Source organism: Tupaia chinensis, unplaced genomic scaffold (assembly GCF_000334495.1).
Source record: "Tupaia chinensis unplaced genomic scaffold, TupChi_1.0 Scaffold000067_1, whole genome shotgun sequence".
Classification (NCBI taxonomy): Eukaryota; Metazoa; Chordata; class Mammalia; order Scandentia; family Tupaiidae; genus Tupaia; species Tupaia belangeri.
Window position 1 is genome coordinate 3,483,633 of NW_006159526.1, and position 26,604 is coordinate 3,510,236.

Genomic DNA, 26,604 nt, shown 5'->3' on the forward strand with positions numbered 1-26,604 from the left:
AGCCCAGGCCCCGCCCCGGCCAGGCCCGCCCCCATTAACCCCAGCTCTGCCGCACCCCTTGACCCCCCCCAAGCCCTCACCCACCTCTAGAATCCAGCCCAGGTGAGATGGCTCCCAGCTCAGCATCCGTCAAAGCCCCAGATGGAAGCCCCCCATCTCATTAACCCCTTTGCGTGTGTCTCTCCAACGTCACCTCCAACTTTGGCGGGGGTGGGCTTTCAGAAAGTTCGTGGAAAACGGAATGCCAGTACCCGCTGATTCTGGTGTAAAAGTTCTTGAATCCATGCATAGCGTTTCCACAATACGCATTTCGCACTAACTTTCTGAAGACCCTCTCAAGAGGTTCGCAGCTGCGGGGGGCGGGGGGAGGCAGGAGAGGGACTCCCCTCTGGAGCCTCCAGGGCTGAACCTGCGCTGCCGCTGCCGCCAGAGGGACACAGCAGAGGTCTGCTACGTCCCCACCCCCAAGGTCAGGACCATCTCTGGGACGAGCCCTGGGGCTGGCACTTCCAGCCTGCCCCTGGCTGGATCTCAGGGGTGACCTCTGGGTGCCTCAGTTTCCTCTTTGGCCAAGGCGGTCGTTCGGGGTCTGTTTCTCATGGGGTCACTACAGAGTGTCACTGCTGTGTGTCCGGAAAACAGCCGCTGGCTCACGGGACAGGAGCATTCCGGCTCCCCGCTGGTCCCCGCCCTGGAACTTGCCAGTATTTAAACATCTGTGTATTCTGGTGGATTTTTTCCTAACGGCCTGGCTCCCCGTCAGGAGGAGGGTCGCTTCTGTGTTTGGTTTGTTTCCTGTGGAGCTTCTGTTGCCTAGAGGGGACGGCTGGGCACACGCGGGGCGTGGAACACACGGTAGTCAGGGAGTGGGAGGTGAAGGCCAGAGCTCGCCAAGCCTCCTGCCCTACCATCCGCCTCTAGGCCTTCAGATACTGGTCCCCAGAATTCCTTTTGGTCAAACTTCAGCTAGACACGCCATGTAGCACTTGCACAGTATAGGTATGAGGTCTGCAGATTCTTTTCTGTTAATTTTTAATGAGAATTAACATGCCCAGATCTTAAAGGAACAGTACAGGGGCCAGCAGGTGGCATGGTGGTTCAGGCGCATGACTCCCACACGGCTGACTATTGTCCGAGTCTGGGCCCGACGGCTTGCTTTCTCTGTCTCTCTGTCTTTCTCTCTCTTTGGCGCGTGCACATGCCCTATAATTTTTTTTTAATAATAATAAATTAAATTTAATTTAGAATTCATTTTTTGAGAGAGAGGTTTTTACTGTAGGGTGTGTGTGCTTGCCAGTGAAAGACGGAGAGACCAAAAGCAAGAAATCAGCCTCCAGGGGGGGATGGCCACGCTGCAATCCCTTCTCCATTCTCCTCTCGGAATCTTGGGCACACATGCACACACTGGGCACACACACACACACACACACGTACCCGGCATGAGTTTAAGCCACCAGGTCCGGGACTCGAACCACAACTGACTACATGGGAGTCCAGCGACGTAACCATTACACCATCTGCTGGTCCTCGTTTTGGAGTTTTATTGCCAGTGGGATGTGCACCCTCTTCGATCCCCAGAGAGACAGAGGGAGAGGGAGGGAGAAAGCGCCCTGCAATGGGCCAGGGTCATATTGCAATTCCTTCTCCATTTCTCCATCCTGTCAGGATTTAAAATAATAATAATAATTTGTTATAGGGGCGTGCACTCACCAGAGAGAGACAAAGAAAGAGGAGGAAAGTGAGAAAGCCCTCCCCAGGGGGACAGCCAAGCCACAATCCCTTTTGCTTCATGCTCATATTTTTCAAGCCTCCAGGTCTAGGAGTCGCACTGTGCAGTCGGCATATGGGATCCGGCCACTGAACCAGCACACCCCTGGCTGGTAACCCTGTCAGGATTTTGGACACACACTCACACACACATGCAGTGTGATTTTTTTCCTTCTCTTTTCTTTCTTCTTCTTCTTCTTCTTCTTCTTTTTTTCATTCCGCAGTTATTTATTGTAAAATAGTGTACCTGGCTCCATACCAGATGCCGGGACAGATGGGGCTGCCCTTACAGTGCGGCCTAAGCTGCGAGGGACCTACCCTACCTCGTCTACGGCCCTCCCCTCGACCTGGCAGGATCTGAGAACACAGAAGACTCCGGACGGGTGACTGGACAGAGGGTGTGCATTTCACGATTTGCGGAACACAGAAAAAGGAACAGGAGACAAAGTGAAACGTAAAGCGGGGAGCTGCACAACGGTTATACCTATGGGTCTGGCCGGAAAATATGAGATGGTGGGGACCAGCAGGTGGCGTAGTGGTTAAGGCACTGGACACTTCCAAATGGCTGACCACAGTTTGAGTCCCGGACCTGGTAGCTTGCTTTCTCACTTTCCCTCTCTCTGTTTCTCTCTGGTCAAATTAAAATAAATGGATGAATAAATAAATAAACAGTTCTTTAAATATATATATATAAGATGGTGATTCTTTTCAAAGAGAGTTTGTGTGACTTCCAGTACCAAGTGAGACCAGGCTATGAGGTACTGTCAGAAACAGAACAGGGAGACCAGCAGTTAGCGTAATGGCTGTGTTGCTGGACTCCCATGTAGTTGACCATGGTTTGAGTCCTGGATCCGGTGGCTTAAAACTCACGGCAAGCGCGTGTGTATGCGTGCCCAAGATCCCGAGAGGAGAATGGAGAAGGGGTTGCGGTGTGGCCATCCCCCCTGGGGGGGGATTTCCCGCGTTCTGTCTCTCTGTCTCTCTCTGTCTTTCTGGTGAGCGCACACACCCTATAGCAAAAACCTCTCCCCCCCAAAAAAAAAAAATTGGAAAAGTATTAAGTTAAAAAGGCAAATCATTCCCTACATATAGTCACCCACTGATTCTGTTCACCCTTCAGACTATACATTTAACTTTGTTGTTGTTGTTGTTGTTATAAGGCGCATGCGCTTGCCAGAGAGACAGAGAGACAGAAAGCAAGAAATCATCCCCCAGAGGGGATGGCCACGGCAGTTAGCTGAGCTATGGAACTGGCCCTAGCAGGTGTCGTCCTCCCTGTTCTAGAACTTGACGTAAATGAAGCCAAACAGTGTAAGACAAAGATAGCCAAAATAGGGGCTGGCAAGTGGCGTGGTGGTTGAGGTCACTGGACTCCCACATGGCAGACTACGGTTCGAGTCCTGGACCTGGCAGCTTGCTTTCTCATTTTCCCTTTCTCGCTCTCTCACTTTGTCCCTCTCTGATCAAATAAAATCAATACATAAAGTTAAATAAAATCATTCTTTAAAAAAAAAGATAGCCAAAATAATAAGATAATAGGAGCTGACAGGTGGCATGCTGGTTACGGTGCTGGCCTCCCCCATGGCCGACCACGATTTGAGTCCCAGACTTAGTGGTTTGCTTCCTCACTTTCTCTCTCTCTGGTCAAATGTAAAAACAGTAAAGACAAAAGGAATTAAATAAATAAATAAATCTTTTAAAAAGCATATGATCATGTTATGATAACAGGAAGTGACTTTACCTCTCTGAGCCCTACCACTCCCTTCCTTTCAGTTGTTTCGAGGGACACAGTAAGATTGTCAACCTGGAACCCAAGAGGCCTGCGATACATGGGAAGACAGATTGGTTTCGGGCCAGGGGAGGCAGGAGGGCAAGCCGGCTGGACGTGACCATGACCGGCCGTGCGTCCCGCGTCCCGGTGCGTGTGTGCCCAGCGTCTGAGAAGGGAGAAGGCATTGCCGCTGCCACCAGTGGGTGATCTCTCACGTTCCCTCTCTCTTTCTCCCTCCGGCAAACACACACGTACTATAGCGAAACTTTTAAGGAAAAAAAATTTTTTTTCATTCCACCCTCCCTAAGGGGACAGTCAATGGCTGTCCAAGGGAGGTGTCGTGAGGCTTTAGTGGCTAGCCCCAAGTAACCCCAGGTAACCCCAGGTAAATGTTAACAGCTTCAGGACACCCCCACAGACCCTCTTGTCCATCCCTCCGTCCTCCCCAGCTCCTGGTAAAGAGAAATTCTGAATGCCTGTTGGTGTCTGTTCTAGTCCCTCCCGCTGCTCAAAAAGGAAACTAGAAAATACCCATGGGGCCAGCAGATGGCGCAGCAGTCACATTGCTGGACTCCCACATGTTCCACTGCAGTTTGAATCCCTGACACAGTGGCTTGAAATTCATGCAGGGCATGTGTGTGTGTGTGCATGCCCAAGATCCCAGGGAGAGAATAGAGGAGAAGGGATTGCAGCGTGGCCATCCTTCTGGGGGAATTTCTCACTTTATCTCTCATGGTCTCTGTGTGTGTGTCTCTCTCTCTGGCGAAGGCATGTGTCCTAAGGCAAAATCCCTTTTTAAGAGAGATTTTTGCTAGAGAGTGCATGCACTTGCTGGAGAGACAGACGAAGAGACAGAAAGCGAGAAATCACCCCCCAGCGGGGCTGGCCACGCCACAATCCCTTCTCCTCCATTCTCCTCTCGGGATCTTGGGCACACATGCACACGCGCCCAGTGTGAGTTTCAAGCTGCCAGGTCCAGGACTTGAACCACAGTAGACTACATGGAACTCTAGCAATGTAACCATTACACCATCTGCTGGTCCCAGCAAAATCTCTTTTAAAAAGAAAGAAGAAGAAAGAAAGAAAGAAAGAAGAAAGAAAGAAAGAAAGAAAAAGAAAGAAAGAAAGAAAGAAAGAAGAAAGAAAGAAAGAAAGAAGGAAAGAAAAAGAAAGAAAGAAAGAAAGAAAGAAAGAAAGAAAGAAAGAAAGAAAGAAAGAAAGAAAGAAAAGAAAAATACCCGAGTTTGTGTAATTTAGTGGTTAGAGGTTAATCAGCTCACAGTTTGGAAGGCTGAGTTCCAGGGGCCACCTCTGGTCTTCTGGCTGTCAAGGCATGTGGGAGGCATGAGAGCATGGCATTCGTCCCTGTGTCTTGCCTGGTCTCCTTCCCTCTCCTTGTAAACCCACCAGGAACAATCGTGGGGGCCTGCCCTAATCACTTAGTCACCCCCAGGGTTTTAAGTTTCCTCTTAACCATCTCTTTAAAAAAATTATTTAATTGTATTTATTATGATTATTTAAAAATTTTTAAAAATTATTTAATGTTATTTCTTTATTTATTTTTAATTTGACCAGAGAGTGACCGAGAGAGAGAGGAAAAGTGAGAAAACAAGCCACCAGGTCCAAGACTCGAACCGCACTTGGTCAGGTGGGAGCCCAGCGCCCTCAGCCACACCACCTGCCAGCCCCGTTATTATTTTTTATTTGCTGTGGGGAACATGCACTCACCAGAGAAAGAGAGAAAGTGAGAAAGAAGCGGCAAGGTTAGCCACGTAGGAGTCCAGCACCTTAACCACCGCGCCACCTACTGGCCCCACAACCAAATCTTAAGAAATGCGTTTTGGGGAGGACAGAAGCGTCGCAGGGGTCTTAGGGCCCCCTTCTCTCCCGGCTCACCCTACGTTTACGATACCGTTCGGTCAGGGGCCTGGCCAGAGGCAAGCAGCGCTCAGAGTTTAACTGGGAACATCTGCAAGGGATCAGGGACCGTTTACAGGGGTGGGCGGGGTAGGAGCCAGCCACAGTGACAGCCAAGCCATCACCAGCCTTAGAGGACAAGGGACAGGGATGGAGGTCCTTATCAAATCCCAGGGATGGCTGGAGCCAGGAGAGAAGCTGATTCCAGCCATGGGACCACCGGTTGCAGGACCGCAGGGTGGAGGAGGGGCCCAGAAAATAAATACCCGAACCTTTCTCCATCCACCCTGGGGATGGAGTCCCCAGTAGGAGCCAGCCACAGTGACAGCCAAGCCATCACCAGCCTTAGAGGACAAGGGACAGGGATGGCGGTCCTTATCAAATCCCAGGGATGGCTGGAGCCAGGAGAGAAGCTGATTCCAGCCATGGGACCACCGGTTGCAGGACCGCAGGGTGGAAGAGGGGCCCGGGAAATAAATACCCGGACCTTTCTCCACCCACCCTGGGGATGGAGTCCCCACGGGGCAGTTTCTCAGGGCCCAGCTCAGGGGGGGAAGACCCTGGGGCATGTGGTGGAGGGTCCCCAGCGCTTTTCCCGCAGAATTTTCGAAGCACAATTATATGCCGTTGTGGGAATGGTCACAAGGGGGAGACAGAGAGCCAAGAGCCTTGTGACCGGGTGTTCCTCCGTCTGGGGCTTCCCCAGCCCTTGCACCACCGAGAGAAGTCCAAAGGTGGGGGGCAGGGAAGAAAGTTTTGATCCAAAAGCGGCAGAAAAGTGGCCTGTAGGGGCCAGGCGGTGGCTTGGCAGGAAAATGTGATGCTCTGTAAGGCAGACTCACGTGGGCAGATCCAGGGTTCAAATCTAGAGATCTCCCTGAGAAAGCCGGGCACCGCGACTGTCCATGACCCAGGACTGGATGAAGCTGGAGTGGATGGGCCTGGCAAGACTCTTTCTGTCTCTCTAAAAAAATAAACTTAAAAAACAAAAACAAAAACAAAGGAAGAAAAGCTGGCCTCTGAGACCATGAGCAGGAAGGGTGACGTGACCGTGGCCAGTGCTGAGAGGAGTCCCCAGGTGGACGAGGTGAGGAAGGGGGTGTGGGGGAACGGCACGTGTGGAGAAATGCTGGGTGCATGTGCGTGCCCAGGATCCTGAAAGGAGGGCGAGAGGAGAAAGATTGCACGTGACCGTCCCAGTCGGGGTGCTTTCCCCACTCCCACTGTCTGTGTCTCCCCCATGGCGGTCGCACCCTAGGAAAAAATAGAAAAATGAAACAAATCGGGACAAACATACAGTGCTCCTTGATGGCCACTTGGTGGCACCAGTAACCTCAAGTGGATATGAAGTAAGTTTCTCCATGAAACTACCCGTGATGGTTAATTTCGTGTCCACACGGATGGGCCACCTGCAGGGATATTTGGTCAGCCATTATTATGAAGTTCTTCTGTTTCATTTTGTTTTCTAGTTTGGTATCGGGCACATGTGCTCACCAGAGGACAGCAAAGAGGGAAAGTGAGGACTGAGACGGAGAAAAGGAAAGGGAGAAATCACCCCCGGGGGATGGCCTCACTGCAACCCCTCTTTCTCCATTCTCCTCCTGGGATTTTGGACATGCACCCACACACATCCTGCAAGTTGTTTTGAATCACAATCAGCCATGTGGGATCCAGTCACCTTGACCACAACGTCACCAGCTGGCCCAGCTTTCAGGGTGTTTTGGGGAGGAGATTAACATTCAATACTGTGGAGCCAGCAGGTGTTGTGGAGGTTAAGGCTCTGCACTCTCACATGGCTGCTCGTGGTTTGAGTCCTGGACCTGGCAGCTTTCTTTCTTGCTTTCTCTCTTTGTCTCTCTCTGGTGAGCACATACATCTTGTAGCAAATTTTAAAATAATAATATTACTAAATAAAATTAAATAATTATTTTTTAAATGCAAAAATATTGTAAAAGAATTACTTAATTTCATTCATTTTGATTATGATCATTATTTAATTTGCTACAGGGTGTATGCACTGACCAGAGAAAGACAGAGTGAGAAAGAGACAGAGAGAGAGGGAAAGTGAGAATGCAAGTCGCCAGGTCCAGGACATGAACCACGGTCGGCAATGTGGGAGTTCAGCACCTTAACCACTACACCACCTGCTGGCCCCTAAAATGATTATATATTTTTAAATAGTTATTTATTTAATTTTACTTATTAGTATTTTTAAATTTGGTATAAGTTACATGTGCTCACCAGAGAGACACAGAGAGAGAAAGAGAAAGTGAGAAAGTAAACCATCAGGTCCACGACTCAAAACACAGTCCTCATGTGGGAGTCTAAAGCCTTAAGCACCTTTATTCCAGAGAGGTTTTTGCTATAGGGTGTGTGTGCTCGCCAGAAAGAGAGACGGAGAGACAGAAAATGAGAAATCGCTCCCCAAGGGGGATGGCCACGCCGCAATCCCTTCTCCATTCTCCTCTCAGGATCTCAGGCACGCCCAGCATGAGTTTAAGCCGCTGGGACCAGGACTCGAACCGTGATTGACCACTTGGGAGTCCAGCGATATAGCCATTACACCAACTGCTGGTCCCTGACCAGATTATTTTTTAAGACCTTTTTTTTTTTGCCATCGGATGTGTGTGCTTGCCAGAGACAGAGACAGAGAGAGGAAAGCAAGAAATCATCCCCCATGGGGAATGGCCACATCGCAATCCCATCTCCTCTATTCTCCTCTCGGTATCTTGGCCATCCACGCACACACCCCCAGTGTAATTTTCAAGCTATCAGGCCCAAGACTCTGGTCTACCACGTGGGAGTCCAGCACCTCAACCACCACACCAAAAGCTTGCCCCTGGGTAGATTTTCTTGCCTCTGGTAGAGTAAAGCTGGTTGCCCTCCATAAGGGAGGTTGGTCTCATCTATAACCAGCAGGCCTTAATAAAACAGACTGACCTTCCAGCAAAAGGAATCCTGCCAGCAGAGGGCGGTCTTCAACTTGAACTGCACCATCGTCTCCTCCCTAAGTCTCCTGCCAACAGGCTCCACTACAAATTTTTTTTGAGAGAGATGTTTGCTATAGGGCACGTCCACTCACTGGAGAGACAGAGGCAGAGAGACAGAAAGTGAGAAATCACCCCCCCCCCCAAGGGGGATGGCCAGGCCTCAATCCCTTCTCCTCCATTTTCCTCATGCACCTGGCATGAGTTTTAAGCTGCTGGGACACGAGCTTGAACCTTGGTCCATTACGTGGGAGTTCAGCAATGTAACCATTCTGCTATCTGCTGGTTCCCCCACTGCGGATATTGGGCCTGCCAGTCTCCATAATTTTTTTAAAAATAATTATTTATTTTATTTTACTCTTTTGTTTGTTTATTTATTTATTTAGTTAGTTAGTTAGTTTAACCAGAGAGAGACAGAGGGTAAGAGTGAGAGAGAGAGAAAGTGAGAAAGCAAGCCACCAGATTCAGGACTCGAACCCTGGTCGGACATGTGGGAGTGTCCAGCACCTTAACCACCACACCACCTGCTGGTCCCCAGTCTCCATAATTATATGAATCAATTCCTTAAAAATCAGTTCATCGGGACCAGCAGTTAGTGTAATGGCTATGTCACTGGACTCCCATGTAGTCGACCATGGTTTGAATCCCGGACTGGGTGGCTTAAACTCACACGGGGCGTGTGTGCGTGCGTGCCCCAAATCCCGAAAGGTGAATGGAGAAAAGATTGTGGTGTGGACATCCTCCCTGGGGAGGTGACTTCTCGCTTTCTGTCTCTCTGTCTCTGTCTTTCTGGCAAGTGCATGCACCCCATAGCAAAAAACCAAACCAAACCAAAACAAAACAAAAACCTCCTAAAAATAAATAAAAAAAAAAAAAAAAAAAAGCATTAAACAAATCAATTGATTGGGGGACCAGCAGTTAGCATAATGGCTATGTCGCTGGACTCCCATGTAGTCGACTGTGGTTCAAGTCCTGGACCTGGTGGCTTAAACTCACGCCAGGTGCGTGTGCGTGCGTGCCCAAGATTCCAAGAGGAGAATGGAGGAGAAGGGATTGCGGCGTGGCCATCCCTCTTTCTGGTGAACGCACGTCCCCTATAGCAAAAACCTCTTCCCCCCCAAAAAAAATCAATTGATCTAGGGACCAGTAGATGGCAAAATGGTTACATTGCTGGACTCCCATGTAGTAGCCTGTGGTCAGGGGATGGCTATACCTCAATCCCTTCTCCTCCATTCTCCTCTCAGGATTTTGGGCATGCACACACACACACACACACACACACACACACACACACAGCATGAGTTTCCAACTTTCAGATCTGGGACTCAAACCATAGTTGGCCATGTGGGAGTCCAGCGCCTTAACCACTACACCAGCTGATGCCCCCCACACACAACAGTCTTGATGTGGTGATTCACCCCCAGCCAGCTTGAGATCATGGGCACATGTGTGTCCAGTGTCCTCAGGGAGGTTTCCAGACTTGAACCGGGAACCTTCCCATGTGGGATTCCCTCAAATTGTGTTTTACCACTGCACCATTATCTAGTCCCTTTGATGCAGAACATTTTGAAATCTATGACTAAGTTTTTTATGAAACATAATTCCCATGATCTTTCTTTTTTTAAAAAATTATTTTATCCAACTTTATTTTTAATTTGACCAGAGAGAGAGAGAAAGGGAAAAAGCAAGCCTCCAGGTCTAGGACTCGAACACAGCCAGCCATGTGGAAGTCTGGAGTCCTTAACCACCATGCCACCTGCTGCCCCCACCATGAACTTTCTGAGGACCTCTGACCGACCCCAGCCTCTGCAGCAATGGGTCCCTGACAGTCTGCATTTAGTCAGCCACTGCGGAGTCCCCATACTGTGCCCTTGTTTCCAGCTCAGAATGGTCCTGCCGAAGCCAAATGTGCTCCCTCCAAACAGTCCCCCACGATGCCGTGCTCCTGGTGAGCCTGGCCCAGCCTCCCCACGCCAACAGCACCGGAGCGTATGGTCAGACGTCCTCCAGGCTAAAGCCCCACTCCTCCGCCTGCTGCGCATGCGCAGGACTGCTAACCCCCGTGGTACAGAAACTTCTCCTTCCCTTCCCCCCCTTCTTCTTTATTGCCAGACAGCACGTATGCTCACCGGAGAGAGAGACAGAGAAACACAGAGTGAGGGGACAACCCTCCCAACGGCCCAAAGTCATGTCATAATACCCTCTCTTCCGTTTCTCCATCCAGTCATGATTTGGTTTTTGTCTATTTTTTAAGAGAGATTTTTGCTATAGGGTGTGTGCACTCTCTAGAGAGACAGACAGAAAGCAAGAAATCACCCCAGGAGCAAGCCAATGCCACAGTCCCTTCTCCTCCATTCTCATCTGGCAATCCTGGTCATGCACACATACGCGCCCGGCATGAGTTTAAGTCACCAGGTCCAGGATTCAAACCATGGTCAATTATGTGGGAGTCCAGCAACATAGCCATTATACCATCTGCTGGTCCCACCACAGATGTGTTTTTCAGCTGAGCTGGGGCTTGGGTTTGAAACGTGGGTTGTCCACGTGAGAGTCAGTTTCCCTAACCACTAGGCTACAAGGCCAGCCTCTGGGAAGCTTTTGAATAAGTTGCTTCTGCTCAGTCTTATTTGGGTGTTCATCATTTCTTTCCCCAAAGTGAATACTCAGAAATGAAAACAAAACAAAACAAAAGGAATGAAAAGCAGATATGCACAATTTAGATGGGTCTCCAGGACATTATGCCAAGTGGAAAAAACCAGCCTCGGGACCAGCAGTTGATGTAATGGCTATGTCGCTGGACTCCCATGTAGTCGACCGCGGTTCAAGTCCTGGACTCGATGGCTTAAACTCACACTGGGCACGTGTGCGTACGTGTCCAAGATCCCAAGAGGAGAATGGAGGAGAAGGGATTGCGGCGTGGCCATCCCCTCTGGGGGGTGATTTCTCGCTTTCTGTCTCTGTCTTTCTGGCGAGCGCACCTTAACCACCACACCACCTGCTAACCCCAGCCATAGTTGATTAGGGAGGGGTTAGTGTAACAAATCTGGGGCTGACAGACCCCGACTGAACCCTCAGAGTGGGCAGAGGGGTTCCTCTAAAGGAAGGTAGAAAAGCACGTGTGCAGGCTTTGAAGGCACCAATGACAACGGTGTATGGACGTCACTGTGTCCGAGGGTACAGGGAACCTTTCTGTGCTACTTTCGTACTTCCTCTGTGTCTAATTATTTCAGAAAGGTTTGAATAAACCTTCATACTCAAGTTCCTCAAAGAGTTAAACAAAGAATAGCCCAGAATTCCACTCTCAAGTATATACAATCAGCCGTCTGTATCCACGGGTCCTCCATCTGCAGGCCCAACCAAGTACAGATCGAACACTTAAAATGTTCTTCCAAGGCCAGCTGATGGACGGGGCGGGGGGGTTAAGGCTGCTAGATCCCACATGGCTGACTGTGAGATTTGAGTCCCAGACCTGGTGACTTTAAAAAGATGCCAGGGGGGGAACCAGCGGTTAGCGTAATGGCTATGTCGCTGGACTCCCACGTAGTCGACCATGGTTCGCGTCCAGGACCTGGTGGCTTAAAACTCACGCCAGGCGCGTGTGCGTGCGTGCCCAAGATCCCGAGAGGAGAATGGAGGAGAAGGGATTGCGGCGTGGCCATCCTCCCTGGGGGGTGATTTCTTGAAGTTTCAAATTTTTAACATTACATGTTACCTGAAATGTTCATCATGGTCTCCAGGCCTGATACTTGCAGCTCTGTCATTGGGAAGCGCTATCAGAGCATCCTTTATTGACTCTTTACCTGACTGATGATTATGAATGTGTGTTGTGGCTGATCGAAGCATTGCTACAGGTGCATAGTCCTTGCCTTGTGCAAAATCTTCAGGCACAAACTGTCCTGTGGGATTGCTGATCGCAGGGGATATACCTTTATAGAATTCAATATTAAGTTTACATATGGTATTTTGAATTTCAGCCTTTGAAACAATAGCCATTAACTCAATACACTAGATAATTGGTTCAAACTTAAATGTTAAACTCTTAAAAGTACTCTGAAAATACAAATTCATTCAATAAATGGACCTACATAAAAATAGTTCAGCAAAATAATACATATATAAATGTTTGCATACACACAAAATAAAACAAAACTTGAAGAATGTAGGTTGATCTATATGAAACAGAATCATTTTGTAGATTGAAGACAATTGAATATCAATATATAAAAGATTATGGAGAATAGGATGAAACAGCAACCAAAAGACAATTCACGGAATCTTAAAAAACAGTTTATATTACAGACTCAAAAAATGGAAAGAATAAAATATAAAAACAAAAAAAAGCATTCAATAAACTGTATAGATAACTAAATCAATGCTACTCAACGTGTGATCCTCAGAATAGCAGCATCAGTATCAATGCAACTCTTAGGGTTTCAACAGAGACCTGCTTGATAATCAATGCTGGGATGCAGGCCAGTGATAAGTGTTTTAACAGGCCCTCTAGATGGTTTTGATGCATGCTCAAGAGGAGAACCACTGGGTTGAACCACATTTGATATGTATAGCTAACCAATTAGCACATTAAAATAATCATACATCAACAACAACAATGAAGCTACATGAATATTATATAATGCATACCAGGATTAACTTTCATTACAACCTTCTTCCTGGAAGCTCTACAGATACTGTGGAAATCCAAATGTACGTGATAAAAAGGTTTTATCGACAAAGACTGAAATTGTTCATCTACCACTGGGCCAATAAACTCTATAAACTGCCTCACTTTGAAGACTCCAATTTGATGTGGAGTGAAGGAACACATCACATTCTAAAAAAAGAACAAAAAAAAATGAAGAGAAGTTACCAATATTGATACTGTAAGGAAAAAAAAAAAACAAATTCAAAAATATAGTTTATATAATTCCAAGGAAATATGATTATATGAAAGTACTTCAGAAATATATGGCATTGATAAACCTTTAAGATACTTGTTATATAAAAATTATTTAAGAAAGAACAGTACCAGGGCACCTTCAAAATCGTACAACAAGGACCTCAAAAAATCTACTTTTCACCAAAGGAAAGGGAACACTGGCAAATCATTGTCAAAATCAACTTTTGTAGATATCTGGAAATTACCTAAAGGCTTACAAAAATCCAGGGAATATTGGGGGGCCAGCAGGTGGCGTGGTGGTTAAGGGCGCTGGACTTCCACATGGCTGACTGTGGTTCAAGTCCTGGACCTGGCAGCTTGCTTTCTCTCTCTTCACTCTATCCCTCTGTGGTCAAATTGAAATAAATGAATGAATAAAGTTAAATAATTTAAAAAAGAAAATTGACCAGTGAGAAAGCAAGCCACCAGGTCTGGGACTTGAACCATGGTCTGCCATGTGAGAGTCCAGTGCTCCAACTACCATGCCACTTGCTGGCCCTTATAATTTTAATAATGAAAACTCAGGGACCAGCAGATAGCATAATGGTTATGTTGCTGGACTTCCACACAGTCGACTGTGGTTAGAGTCCCAGGCCTGGCAGCTTTAAACTCGTGCTCTGTGTGTGTGTGTGTGTGTGTGTGCCTGAAATCCCGAGGGGAGAATAGAGAAGGGATTGCAGCGTGGCCATCCCGCTGGGGGCTGATTCCTCACTCTCTGTCTCTCTGTCTCTCCAGCAAGTGTCCGATAGCAAAAATCTCTCAAAAAAAAAAAGCGTCTTCCTGGGGACCAGCAGGTGGAGTGGTGATTAAGGGCACTGGACCCCCACATGGTAACCATGGTTTGAATCCTGGACCTGGCAGTTTGCTTTCTCTCTCTCTCTCTCTCTTGTCAAATTAAAATAAGTAAATAAAGTTAAATAAAATAATTTTTTAAAAAAGCCTCTTTAGTTTCCTCCCCTAATAACTACTTTTGTTACCAAGTTTTTGTGAAGTCTTCCAGAATATAACCAAAAAAAGATTTGTTTATGCAACTATTATATGTTTATCTATATGTTTAATTTTAAATGTAACGGGATAAAACAATTTTAAATATCAAATACATTTGGTTTTCTTGCCAATTAAAAGAAGTTTATAAAAAACAATGATTATTGTTGACACTCCGATATGTCGGGCAGAGGAGCATTTGCTTCAGGGGGTCCTGGGTCACTGAGCCACTGTCATCTCCTGGACGGTGGCTGACCGTGGGTAACCAGGGAAAGGAGAATCGTGGGGATGGGGGAGTACTGTACCCCATCTTCCAGACACCTGTTGTGTCATCGTCCCCAATTCTCTGGAAAAATATTCCTTCTCTTACTCCAACTCCGGGACCAAAGTCATTGGCTAGTTCTTTTTCTTTTTTCTTTGAGAGAGGTTTTTGCTATAGGGCGCGTGCGCTCGCCAGAAAGACAGAGACAGAGAGATAGAAAGCGCAAAATCACCCCCCAGTGGGGATGGCCATGCCACAATCCCTTCTCCTCCATTCTCCTCTCGGGATCTTGGGCACGCACGCACATGTGCCTGGCATGAGTTTAAGCCACCAGGTCCGGGACTCAAACCACGGTCAACGATGTGGGAGTCCAGCGACATAGCCATTACACTAACTGCTGGTCCTGTCATTGGCTAGTTCTTTTTGTTGTTGTCTTTGTTGTTTCTTAAATGTAATTCATTTATTTTTAATTTTACCGGAGAGGGACAGAGAGAGAGAAGGAGAAAGAAAGTGAGAAAGCAAGCTACCAGGTCCAGGGCTTGAACCTTGGTCAGCCATGTGGGAATCTAGCGCCCTCAACCACCATGCCACCTGCTAGCTCCTGTCATTGGCTAGTTCTTCAACCAAGTGGAGCCAATCACAGCTCTTCCCTGGGAGTTTGAATTTGCAACTCAAGGCTTGCAGCTGGGGAGCGCTGTGTGGTGGGTAGAGAATGCTAGTCCCAGAGATACTGGCGTCAGCTCTGGAACCCAGAGGCACGCCTGTTTGCCTCTGGCTACCTGGGCCAAACAAGTTCTCTTCTTGGCCCGAGTCAGAGTGAGAAGACTTCTGTCACTTGTAAGTTGTAACAGTCCCTTATCACCAACACTGTACTGTGGGCACACACGCACACACACAACGTCCGCACGCAGCAAATACGCACCCCCCGACACTACCTCAGTGTACATGTCTTTATTTCTGGATGATATAAAAGAATAAACTTAAAAAAAACACCCCAAACCAAACATCAATGGCTCCCCCGAAGCAATGTGACCCCTCTTCCCACCCCGATAAATAAGAGACTTCCGTCTGTCCGTCCGCCCTCCCTCCCCCATAGCCCCCTCTGCTATAGACGTACTCTGGGTATATATTACTCTACTCGGCAATAGACATCTCCCGAAAATAGAATTCCAGCCCTGCCGCCTGACCCCACTCCGGCCCCGTACCCCGGGACCCACGCTTAGACCACCCGCCACTGCAGCACACTGGTGTCCTTGCCCCCTGTGGTCAGGGCCATGCTGTCATCCCACAAGAAGGCCACATTGGTCACATGGCTGCTGTGTCCGCCATATTTGTGGCTGAGAGCCTGTGAGGGAGAAAAAGTGAAGGAACGTCAGTGGGGCTGATGCTAGCCTGTGGTCTTGTCTGACCCCCTTCTCTGCTGGATAACCTTCTCCTTTAAGAAACCACAGGGTTGGCTGCAGCTGGCAGGTGGCCCGGTGGTTAAAGGCGCAGGACTCCCACATGGCCGACTGTGGTTTGAGTCCTGGACCTGGTGGCTTACTTTCTCTCTCTTTTGCTCACTTTCTCTCTGTCCTCTGGTCAAAATTAAAAATAAATAAAATTAGATAAAATAATAATTAAAAAAAGAAAGAAAGAAACCACAGGGTTGGGCTAGATGGAGGCCCAAGGGGAGCTCCATGAAAGGGGCCCTGGGTTCATGTCTGGGGACCTCCGTGTGCACACTGAATACATGCGTGCCCATGACCTGGGTAGGCTGGGGCTCAGGGAGGTCATGTTGTGGAGAGCCTGCTAAGGGAGCCCGATTCTCTTTCTCATGGAGGAAATAAACTTTCTTTCTTTTTTCTTTCTTTCTTTTTTTTTTTTTTGAGAGGGTTTTGCTATAGGGAGCGTGCGCTTGCCAGAAAGACAGAGACAGAAAGTGAGAAATCACCCCCCTGGGGGGATGGCCATGCCGCAATCCCTTCTCCTCCATTCTCCTCTCGGGATCTTGGGCACGCACACACATGAGGTCAGCGTGAGTTTAAGCCACCGGGTCCAGGACTCGAACTACGGTCGACTACATGGGAGTCCAGCAACATAGCCATTATGCCATCTGCTAGTCTCAAGGAAATAAATTTTTCTTAAAAAAAAGAAAAAGAAAAAGTGGGGGGCAGCAGGTGGTGTGGTTAACGCGGTGGACTCCTACATGGTCAAGTCTCAGACTCAGTGGCTTGAATCTCACACTGCTGCGCATGCGTGCCCTGAATTGTGAGAAGAGAATGGAGCAGGGATTGCAGGGTGGCCGGCTCCCCCAGGGGGTGACTTTCCACTTTCCCTCTTTCTGTCTCTGTCTCTCTCTCAGGTGAGTGCATGTACCCTATGGCAAAAACCTTATAAAATAAAAAAAAGAAAAAGAACCAACATGGCGACTGAACTGGTTTCTTCAACACGTTAATGGCATAAAAAGGAAAAGCGAGCAGCCGTGCAGGGAGGCTGTTCTCACGGAGGGATCTGAGGCGTGAGCAATGACAACACAGCGTCCCTGAGCTGAGCAAACCCTGTGCAGAAGGCCACCTGGGGGACCCCCGAGGGAGCCGAATACAGACTGCGACCAGGCCACGTTCGGGGTAGGTGTGGCCATGGATGTGCGGATGTGTACAAATGATCCTTATTTTGAAAATATGAATGTTGGGCCGGCAGGTGGTGTAGTGGTTAAGGTGCAGGATCCCATATGGCCAAGTGCACAGTTCGAGTCCTGGACCCAGACGCTTCAAGTCTCATGTCAGGCGTGTGTGCGAGTGTGCCCAAATCCTGAAAGGAGGGAGGATGGAGAAGGGCTTGCAGTGTGGCCATCCTCCCAGGGGCGATTTCTCACTTTCTCTCTCTCTCTGTTCCTCCCTGGCAGGGGCACACACCCTATGGCAAAAGTCTAAAAAGTAAGTAAACAGCCTTGGCACGAAGCCTGCTGCGCTCCTGGAACAGGTGAGGAAACAGGCCTAGCGAGGAGTGGCCTTGGATGAGAGCTGTTTGAGCCTCGCCCCGATCCCACCTGCTACCTGCTGCCCCCAGCCCCGGTGGGACTCACCCGAGGCTGACAGCAGGGGTAGCTGAACAGGTGGACTTTGCCAAAGTCATCTGCCGAAGCCAGCAACTGCCCATTGTGGGAACGGGCCACCGCGTTGATGTCCGTGCCGTCAGCCCCCTCGGACCAGATCCCTTTAGGCAAGAGGTCGGGAGTAGGGAGTGATACGATGTCAGCTGGGACCGGGGACCCCCAAGAACAGGGTCCCATCCGGGATTGCCTGGCTTCCTCCCCCCAAGCCTGTCTCTATGCAAAGACAGGAGTCAGAATGACAATCTCATGGAAATATGAACCTGACTCTACCCTCTGATACTTAAAACTCTTCCATGGTTCCCCAGTGACCCTCAGGGTTCAGCTCCCCCCAAAGTTATGCAATCTTAGCCACCCTGACTGGCATTTCTGTAAAGGCCAAGTTCTGTCACCTCTGGGCTTTTTTTTCCTCCTTCCTGACCTGGAAAGTACCTCCTCATCCTCCACATCTCAGCTCAGATGTCTCTTCCTCCAGGAAGGCCTCCCTGAATACTTCCCAGACTAGCCCAGATGCCTTCCTGGATTTCCCTGTCCTAGCCCTGTCTGCTCTGGGTTGTCACCGTCTGGGGACGAGACTGTCTCCTCCACTAGGGAGTCTGCAGTGATACATAGCGCCTGGATGAATGGGTGGCGGGGGCACAGGCCATGTGGACCTCCCTGGGCCAGGTGCCACTGCCCAACTGGTCTCATTTTATTCGCACTCTAAGGGACCTCAGAGGTCACATCACCCTGCTCGTTCCTCTGACACAAGTACTGCCCAGATGCGGTAAGGGAGTGAGGTCCCCAAGCCCGCGGTAGCCAGTAAGAGACAGGAAACTGCTAGTCAGGGACGCTTCTCAGAACTCCTGTCCTCAGTGGGACCTCCCACATTCCAGAACCTACCAAACACCCCAAATCCCAGGACGCAAGTGGCGGTGGCCCAGTCCACGTTCCTCACAGCATCTGCACTGGTGATCTGCTTACAGGTGGCCGGGTCCCCTGCATGGGCAGAAGATGGGCGGAGGGGCTCAGGGCAGAACGGCCACACAGGATGGGCACCAGGTCCCCAGTCTCAGTCCACCCCCGAGGACTGGCAGGGGACACTGGATTCTGACCCTGGGTTCTGAGCAAGGGTGTCTGCTTAGAAACCAGCATCCCGTCCACCCAACCAGGAAGAGGACGAACTGGTTAAGAACGGGTTCCACCAGCAGGAAATGAGAAGCAGGGGCCTCTGAATCACTCAGAACACTCCCCAAAACCAGAGTCCCAGCGAGAGTCGCTGGTGTGGCCCACCCTCCCAGAACTCCGGGAGGTCTATTTGGAGTGTCTGCGATAAAGATGGGGAGGCATGCCTTTGGGTTTCGGAGAACTCACAGTACAGAATCTCGTAGTCCCCAGAGTTGGTGACAAAGAGGCTGCTGTCCTGGGCCCAGTCCAGGTGGGTGATAAAACTAGAATGGCCCTGCGGGAGGGAAAGGGTGGAGTCAGGTACCAAGAGAGGGGGTGGGATTAGGAACCAAGGAGAGGGGGCGGGATTAGGAACCAAGGAGAGGGGGCGGGATTAGGGACCAAGAAGAGGGGGCAGGATTAGGTGGGGGCACAGGATTAGGTCAGGGAGGGCAGAAGGCAAAACACAAAGGTAGGGCCAGCACATGGGGCTAAAGGAAAGGTCCACAGGCTCCTGGAGTGTGGGGGCAGGGCCAGACCACATGGGCGGGGCTAGACTGATGGGCGGGGCTGACAGAATGCGCGCAGAACACAATGGAAATCGGAACAGGTGGGCAGACCTGGACACCGAGGGCGGGGCGACTTTGAGCGCAAGGACCTGGGCCACGACAGCAGGTGTGAGACCGTGGGGGCGGGGCCACACGAAGGGGAGGGCTTAGAACGCGAGGGGCGTGGCTACAGAGGGGTGGGCTTAGCACACAGGGAGGGGTGAGTGCAGGGGCTGCGACTCCTCGATGTGATCAGGGATGGGGCGGCCCCTGCGTGTTGAAGCAGTGCTCCCTTGAGATAGAAAAGTGGTTAATCCTGCATCCCCCGGGCGGGGTGGCGGCGAGGACTGGGGGCCACTGCCCACTCACCGAGCACTTGCCCAGGCGGCTGACCTTGCGGCCACCCTGGTCCACCGTGTACACGTACACCAAGTTGTCGTGGGAGCCCACCGCCAGGTACGCCCCGTCTGGGGGAGGGGGAGGGGCTATGAGGAGGCACCCAGGCCCGCCCCTCCCAGACTCAGCCCCTCACTGTCACTCCCCAGGCTCCTGCGCAGCCCCAGGCTCCCCCCACTGCAGTCCTTCCCTTCCCACTGGCTCTTGCGCCCTTCCAGCCAGCAGCTCTGAGCCTTCGTCTCCTGTCCCTGCCTCTCCAGGGTCCCAGGCCCGCCTCTTACCTGGGGAGAAGCTGACCACGGAGATCTGCTCGTTGCCGTCCGTGTGGATAGCCACCAGGTCGTGGGTCTCCGTGTCCAGCAACAGCCATCTTTAGGAGAAGGCAGGGTGGGGACGGTGAGCAGATCTGGCAGAGAGGAGCAATCTGTGGGGTCTGAGGGAGGGGTCGGAGAGAGGCTGCAAGAGCAGGGCCTGGCAAGCAGTGGGCACCAAACAGCATCTCTCTGGGCTTTGGCATGGCAGGGAAGGGGGGCGGGGACCAAGAAGCCCTCCCAGCTTTACCTGCCGGTCACTGTGCCCACAGCCAGGACAGAGCCACTGGGGTGGAAGCCAGCCGATCGGGCAGGGTCCTGAGAAGGGAGGATGGGGGGCAGGGCTGAGAGGGGCCGCCCAGGTCCACCTGGCCACTCCCCTGCCTCAGAGCCAGCTCTCAGCCAGCAGGGGCTCCACCTCAGCTGCTGCCCTACTGGAAGCCCGCGCCCCAGACACCCTGGAAACCATTCATGCCCTTTCCCGGGACGTATCAGCCCCGCACAGGGGGCTCCCCCTCCCTGCTGAAATCACTCCTGCCATTCCCACAGCTGTTCCTCCAGAGGGCCTCCTCAGGGGGTTTCCTGGACGCGGGGCTGCTAGGACAAAGGCACCAATATTTTAAGACTTCAGATACATAATGCCATTTTGCTTTCCAATACTAGGGGGCCAGCAGGTGGTAGTTACGGCGCTGGACACCCACATGGCCGAACACGGTTCAAGCCCCAGACCTGGAGGCTTGCTTTCTCACTTTCCCACTCTCTCTCTCTCTGAATAAAAATATAATAATAAATAAAATTAAATAAATAACTGCAGTGCAAGTCCCAGACCTAGTGGATTTAAACTCACACTGGGCATGTGTGCATGCGTGCCCCAAGTCCCAAGAGAATGGAGGAAAGGGACTGTCGCATGGCCATCTCCCATGGGGTTGCTTTTCCACTCTCCCTCTCTGTCTCTTTTTCTCTGTCTCTCTCTACCAAGCACACAAACCCTACAGGAAGAATTTTTTTAAAAATTAAAAAAAAAAACAAACATAAAATCAAGAAGACTCAGGGATGGGCCTGTTTCTAACAATTCCCCAAGTGACTCTGACTCAGAACTGCTGTGCCACGCAGGCCTGGCACACAGTAAGTGCCTAATTAAGGCAGCCAGGATGCGGATCCTGATGTTGGGCCATCAGAAAAGCCATGACGTATTTTTCTACGTTTTCTACGCAAAAATGAGTCGGGACTTTTCCGAAGACCCAATACAGGCCTCTAGTGATTTCCAGGCATGCGATCCCCTACACATACCAGCTCAGAGCTCATAGTGTTCCGGGATCAGAGGTAACCCCAGAGGGATTCCTGGCGCAAAGCCTCCAGGGGTGGCTGGATGGATAAGTGAACCCACCCCCTTCCTTCTTGCAGCCTTTCCGTCTGCTTAGGCAGGGAGCTTCACGACACCTCCCCAAATCCTTTACAGCTGGACTTCTCTGATCTGGGTCTGACAACAGCTGCCCTTGGTGGGCTCAGGGAGTTTCTGCCAGCCCTCCTGATCATGCTGGGGCCCCAGGAGCAGCCGCTAGCCTCCGGCACAGAGAGGCAATGTCGCAGTAGCTCCGTTTTAAGCTGACACCAATTTCAGCTGAGTGGTTCTGGAGCGAGACGGTCCAACAGAAGCTTCTGCACTGATGGGCACTTCTCTGCACGTCTAATACGGCAGCCCCTGACCGTGCCGGGCCCTCGACGTGTGGCTCATACAAGGAACTGAAGTGTTAGATCTAGCTACACTTTATTTATTAGCTATTGTTTTATATATTTATTTATATTTTGGGGGACTCATGCATACACAACATCTAGCATGTTTTTCAAGTCACCTGGTCTGGGATTCAAATAGTAGATTCGGCCACGTGAGATCCACTGCCTTAAACCACACCACCTGCCGGTCCTTATTTTTTTAATTGCTAAAGCATGCATATTCACCAGAGGGAGACTAGAGGCAGAGACAGAGACAGGGAGAGGGAGAAAACATCCCCCATGGAGTGTGGTCATGCCCAATCCCCTCTCCTCCATCTTCCCATCCTATAGGGGATTGTGGGCACACATGTAGATGTGCCTGGTGAGATTTTCAACCTTCAGGGGGCCCAGATTCTGCAGTCAGCCATGGAGAACTTGGATTTCCTGAACCACTTGGGCACTGGGCTAGCCCAGCACACTACATGTTAATTAATTAAGTTTGAATAGGGTCGGCTCAGCAAAGTACCTTTTACTTCATTAAGTCTGAATAGCCATGTGCGGCAGTGGGTTTCGCCCGGGACAATGTAGCTGCAACCGCAGCTTCCTGGTTCCGCCACGGCAGCCTAGACAGTATGCTCTTGACTCCATGGTTCCTGAGTCCCCACCCTGCTGACGTGGCCACAGCTCCCCGGGCAGGTCAGTTCTGCGGTGCCATTCTGGGCTTCCTTCCAGTCGAGAACCCACTCTGCTCTGGCCCTTCCAAGAGATTTGCAAGCACCCAATCCCCTGTATTAAATCCCCTTCATTACAAAGGCCTTGTGTGGTTTCTGGCTGAGCCCTGAGGTGTGGAGAAAGGTAGTTCTAGCAGAATGGAGGGTGCGGGCCCCTTCCCTCACCTCGATGACCCTGCTCCACAGGGGCTGGTGGGACTCTGAACTCCACAGATGCACCAGCTTGTCCTGCCCACAGGTCACAAACTGCGCCCCGCTGGGGTGGGTGGCCAGGCCCCACAGCTCGTCCATGTGGCCCTGTGGAGAGGGAAGATGGCAGGATGAAGTGCAGTACTGGCCAGAGAGGTGCTGGACTGGCCCCCACACCCACCCTGCCCCTGTGGGACCTGGGATGACCTCCCCAGCGTGTCTGTAGGGCACCGTGATCAGGCAGACCCCTGCCTGGTGTGTATGAGTCAAGGCAGATCCTGACCCTTCACTTCGCTCTTTCCACAGTGGGAGGCAGGAGAGTGTGGTGGTTCAGAAGTTGACTTTCGGGGGCAGGTGGACCGTGTGCACCCTGGCCACATAGTCTCCAGCTGCAAGGACCTGGGAAGGCCCTCCTGGAGAAGACAGTGCACGGGTCTATGGAAACATCCAGAGGGTGCTTAGCCTGCTGGGTCTGACCCCAGCTCTCTTATTAACATGGGCAGTGAGACACCTGGGCGGGCAGTGTCTCCTGGGAGCCTCAGATTAATCTTCTGTAAAATAGGGTTGACCCTCATCGCATGTGATCCCTCTAATCATGGATGACAAGTTTAGACATGGGGCCAGCAGGTGGCATGGTGGTTAAGGCACCACTGGTCTCCCATATGGCCGACCGTGGTTCAAGTCCTGGACCTGGCGACTTCCTTTCTCACTTTCCTTCCCTCTCTCTCTCTGTTTCTCTGGTGAATGTACGTGTCCTATAGCAAAAATTTAAAAATAATAATAAATAAAATTAAATAATAATTTTTAAAGCAAAAAAGCAATGGGGCCAGCAGGTGGCATGGTTGTTTAGGTGCTAGACTCTCACAAGGCCGACTGAGGTTTGTGTCCCAGACCAGAAGGCTTGCTTTCTCACTTTCCCTTTCTGGTCAGTTTAAGAAATGGTCATTGTGGGAACCAGCAGTTAGCGTAATGGCTATGTCGCTGGACTCCCACGTAGTCGACCACGGTTCACGTCCCGGACCCAGTGGCTTAAAACTCACGCCGGGCGCTTGTGCGTGTGTGCCCAAGATCCCGAGAGGAGAATGGAGAAGGGATTGCAGTGTGACCATCCCCCCCGGGGGGTGATTTCTCACTTTCTGTCTCTATGTCTCTCTCTGTCTGGCGAGCGCACGCGCCCTATAACGAAAACCCTCTCAAAAAAAAAAAAAAAGAAAAAAGAAATGGTCACTGGGACAAGCATAATGGCTGTGTCGTTGGACTCCCACATGGCTGACCGTGGTCAGAGTCCTGGACCTGGTGGCTTAAACTCACGCCAGGCGCGCGTGTGTACGTGCCCAAGATCCCGAGAGGAGAATGGAGAAGGGATTGCAGTGTGGCCATATCCCCTGGGGGATGATTTCTCGCTTTCTGTCTGTCTCTCTCTGTCTGGCGAGCGCACGCGCCCTAAAGCAAAAACCTCAAGACAAAAAAAGAAAAAAATCATAACAGGGATCAGCAGATGGTGTAATGGTTACATTGCTGGATTCCCATGTGGTCTACTACGGTTTGAGTCCCAGACCTGGTGACTTAGAACTCACACTGGCTGTGTGTGCATACATGCCCAAAATCTTGAGAGGAGACTGGAGGAGGGATTACAGTGTGGCCATCCCCCCTCGGGGGTGATTTCTCGCTTTCTGTCTCTCTGGAAAGTGCACATGCCCTATAGCAAAAATCTATCCCTAAAAAAATAAATACATAAATAATTCACAATGAATTCATTCATAATGAATAGGATCAAATAACTCCTTTAAAAAAAAAATTAGACAGAGGGACCAGCAGTAAGCATAATGGCTAAGTCACTGGACTCCCACGTTGTCAACCACAGTTCGAGTCCCAGACCCGGTGGCTTAGAACTCACGCCGGGCGCGTGTGCGTGCGTGCCCAAGATCCCGAGAGGAGAATGGAGGAGAAGGGATTGCAGTGTGGCCATCCCCCCTGGGGGGTGATTTCTCGCTTTCTGTCTCTCTGGAAAGTGCACATGCCCTATAGCAAAAATCTCTCCAAAAAAAAAAGTTAGAAAGCAAATTCAGAGGAGTTATTGAAATGGAAGGAGCTAACTGCTATTATTATTTTTTTAAGAATTATTTTATTTAATTTTATTCATACTCATTATTTTATTTTATGTATTTGAAGCTGACCAGAGAAAGAGAGAGAGAGAGAAAGAAAGTGAGAAAGCAAGCCGCCAGTCCGGGACTCAAACCATGGTCAGCCTTGTGGGAGTCCAGCCGCCTTAACCATCACACCACTTGCCAACCCCCATTACTAACATATTAATCTCTTCTTGATTAAGAATACTAACAGTAAGTCAGTAACAATAGTCACATAATTGATATCACCATAGGATCAGGATTACTATAACTGTAATATTATGCTGTAATAATTTATCTTGCTAACATAGTAATAAGTGATATTATTAGGGGTCTCACGCTTGGCCAAGACTGGGCGTGTATGTGCTGGGCACCCCTAAATGCCATGTATAAAACGCTTTCTGGAATCCTCACAAAACCCTCTGTGATTGGCTCTGTTATTCTCCCCATTTCACAGAGACACAGAGAGGTTACTCACACGCCCAACACCACACAGCTAACGAGTGACAGGGCTGAGACTGGAACCCGGCAGTCATGTTCCTAACCACCACCATAGGCTCCCGGTAGGTGGATTTACTAACGGGGCTCGGCAAACCGTGAAGGGGAGACAGTGGGCCCTTGAGCTGCACGAAGTGCAGGCAGACTCCAGGAGGACCACCCCAGATCCTCGCAATGGGGGACCTGGCATGGCCAGGGCATATGCAATCCACGTGATAACCTGCCGGAGCATTTACTGACCGACAGACGGGTGGACAGATGGCCCAGTCAGAAGGGCAGGAGGCGGCCTACTTAGGGCAGGGTCTGGGGAACCCTGTTGGTCGTGCCAGTAGTTAACCCATCGGCCGCTGGATCATGGGCAGTTTAGGGGGTCCTGGGTCGGGGCCAGAGCTGGGTGAGGTTAAGCAGGGAACAGGTAGGGAAGGTCAGTGGTGTTTACCAGACCAGAGGTGAAGGGGCGAGGCAGGGCGAAGAGAAGTGGGAGGGGCCGCGAGGAGGACGGAGGGGCCGGGAAGGGGAGGAACCGCTGGGAGACGCACCTGGACCAGCAGCGAGAAGCCTGTGTGGACCGAGCCCTGCAGGATGGAGTTACGGGTGGTGCCCACAAACAGCGTGTCTCCCCGGCCCTCTGCCACGGTGCGCACAGGGCCGAAGTCCTCGGGGACCTGAGGGGGAGGCGCGGGTGAGAGCAGGAAACACACGGGTTGGAGCAGGGGTGACGCGCCAGGAGAGGAGGGTCCAGTGCTAGGAGCCCTGGTGGGTGGGGACCTCTCCACCCTCCTGGGAGCCCGCTCCCCCTCCTCACCTCCACCTCTTGCAGCTTGCTGTAGTCAGAACCCCAAAGGACCACCCGCCGATCGCGGCCCCCTCCGGACACCAGCGTCCCGTCCCGCAGGGCGCAGAGCCCAAACACGCCGCCATCATGTGCCCCCAGCACTGCCTGTGTGATGCGGTTCCCACCTGCGGCGTGGCCGGGGACAGGTGTCAGCACAGGTGTCCCCTGAGAGCACCACGAACTCTCCAGCCTATGTCACCCACTCACTCGTCTTTCAGTTCTCCCAGCTGCTGCCCACCCACCCCCGCCCACCCAGACACCTCGTCACCGCTCCCTTAACCATCAGGACCAACACCTACCCCCCCACGCGGTCCCCTCCCGTCTACTGCTCTGTCCATCTGTCTACCCACCCGTTCACCCACCCCCCCGTCCACCCCCGCGCCCCCCTCGCCA

The 26,604-nt window shown here is 50.8% G+C and overlaps 1 protein-coding gene across 2 annotated transcripts in view; it reads right to left on the bottom strand.

The window, feature by feature from the left end:
- Positions 1-15,560: 15,560 nt before the first annotated feature.
- Positions 15,561-26,604, bottom strand: part of EML2 (EMAP like 2) — a 37,898-nt gene continuing 26,854 nt past the window's right edge. For both annotated transcript variants that reach the window (XM_027766992.1, XM_027766997.1), the window contains 10 exons: positions 26,182-26,336; positions 25,916-26,041; positions 22,729-22,860; positions 20,370-20,437; positions 20,090-20,178; positions 19,782-19,879; positions 19,072-19,159; positions 18,601-18,696; positions 17,692-17,822; positions 15,561-15,969 (listed from right to left, as the gene is read on the bottom strand). In XM_027766992.1, coding sequence (XP_027622793.1) covers positions 15,844-15,969; positions 17,692-17,822; positions 18,601-18,696; positions 19,072-19,159; positions 19,782-19,879; positions 20,090-20,178; positions 20,370-20,437; positions 22,729-22,860; positions 25,916-26,041; positions 26,182-26,336 — 1,109 coding nt within the window. In that variant the 3' untranslated portion in view covers positions 15,561-15,843. The remainder of the gene's footprint in view (positions 15,970-17,691; positions 17,823-18,600; positions 18,697-19,071; positions 19,160-19,781; positions 19,880-20,089; positions 20,179-20,369; positions 20,438-22,728; positions 22,861-25,915; positions 26,042-26,181; positions 26,337-26,604) is intronic.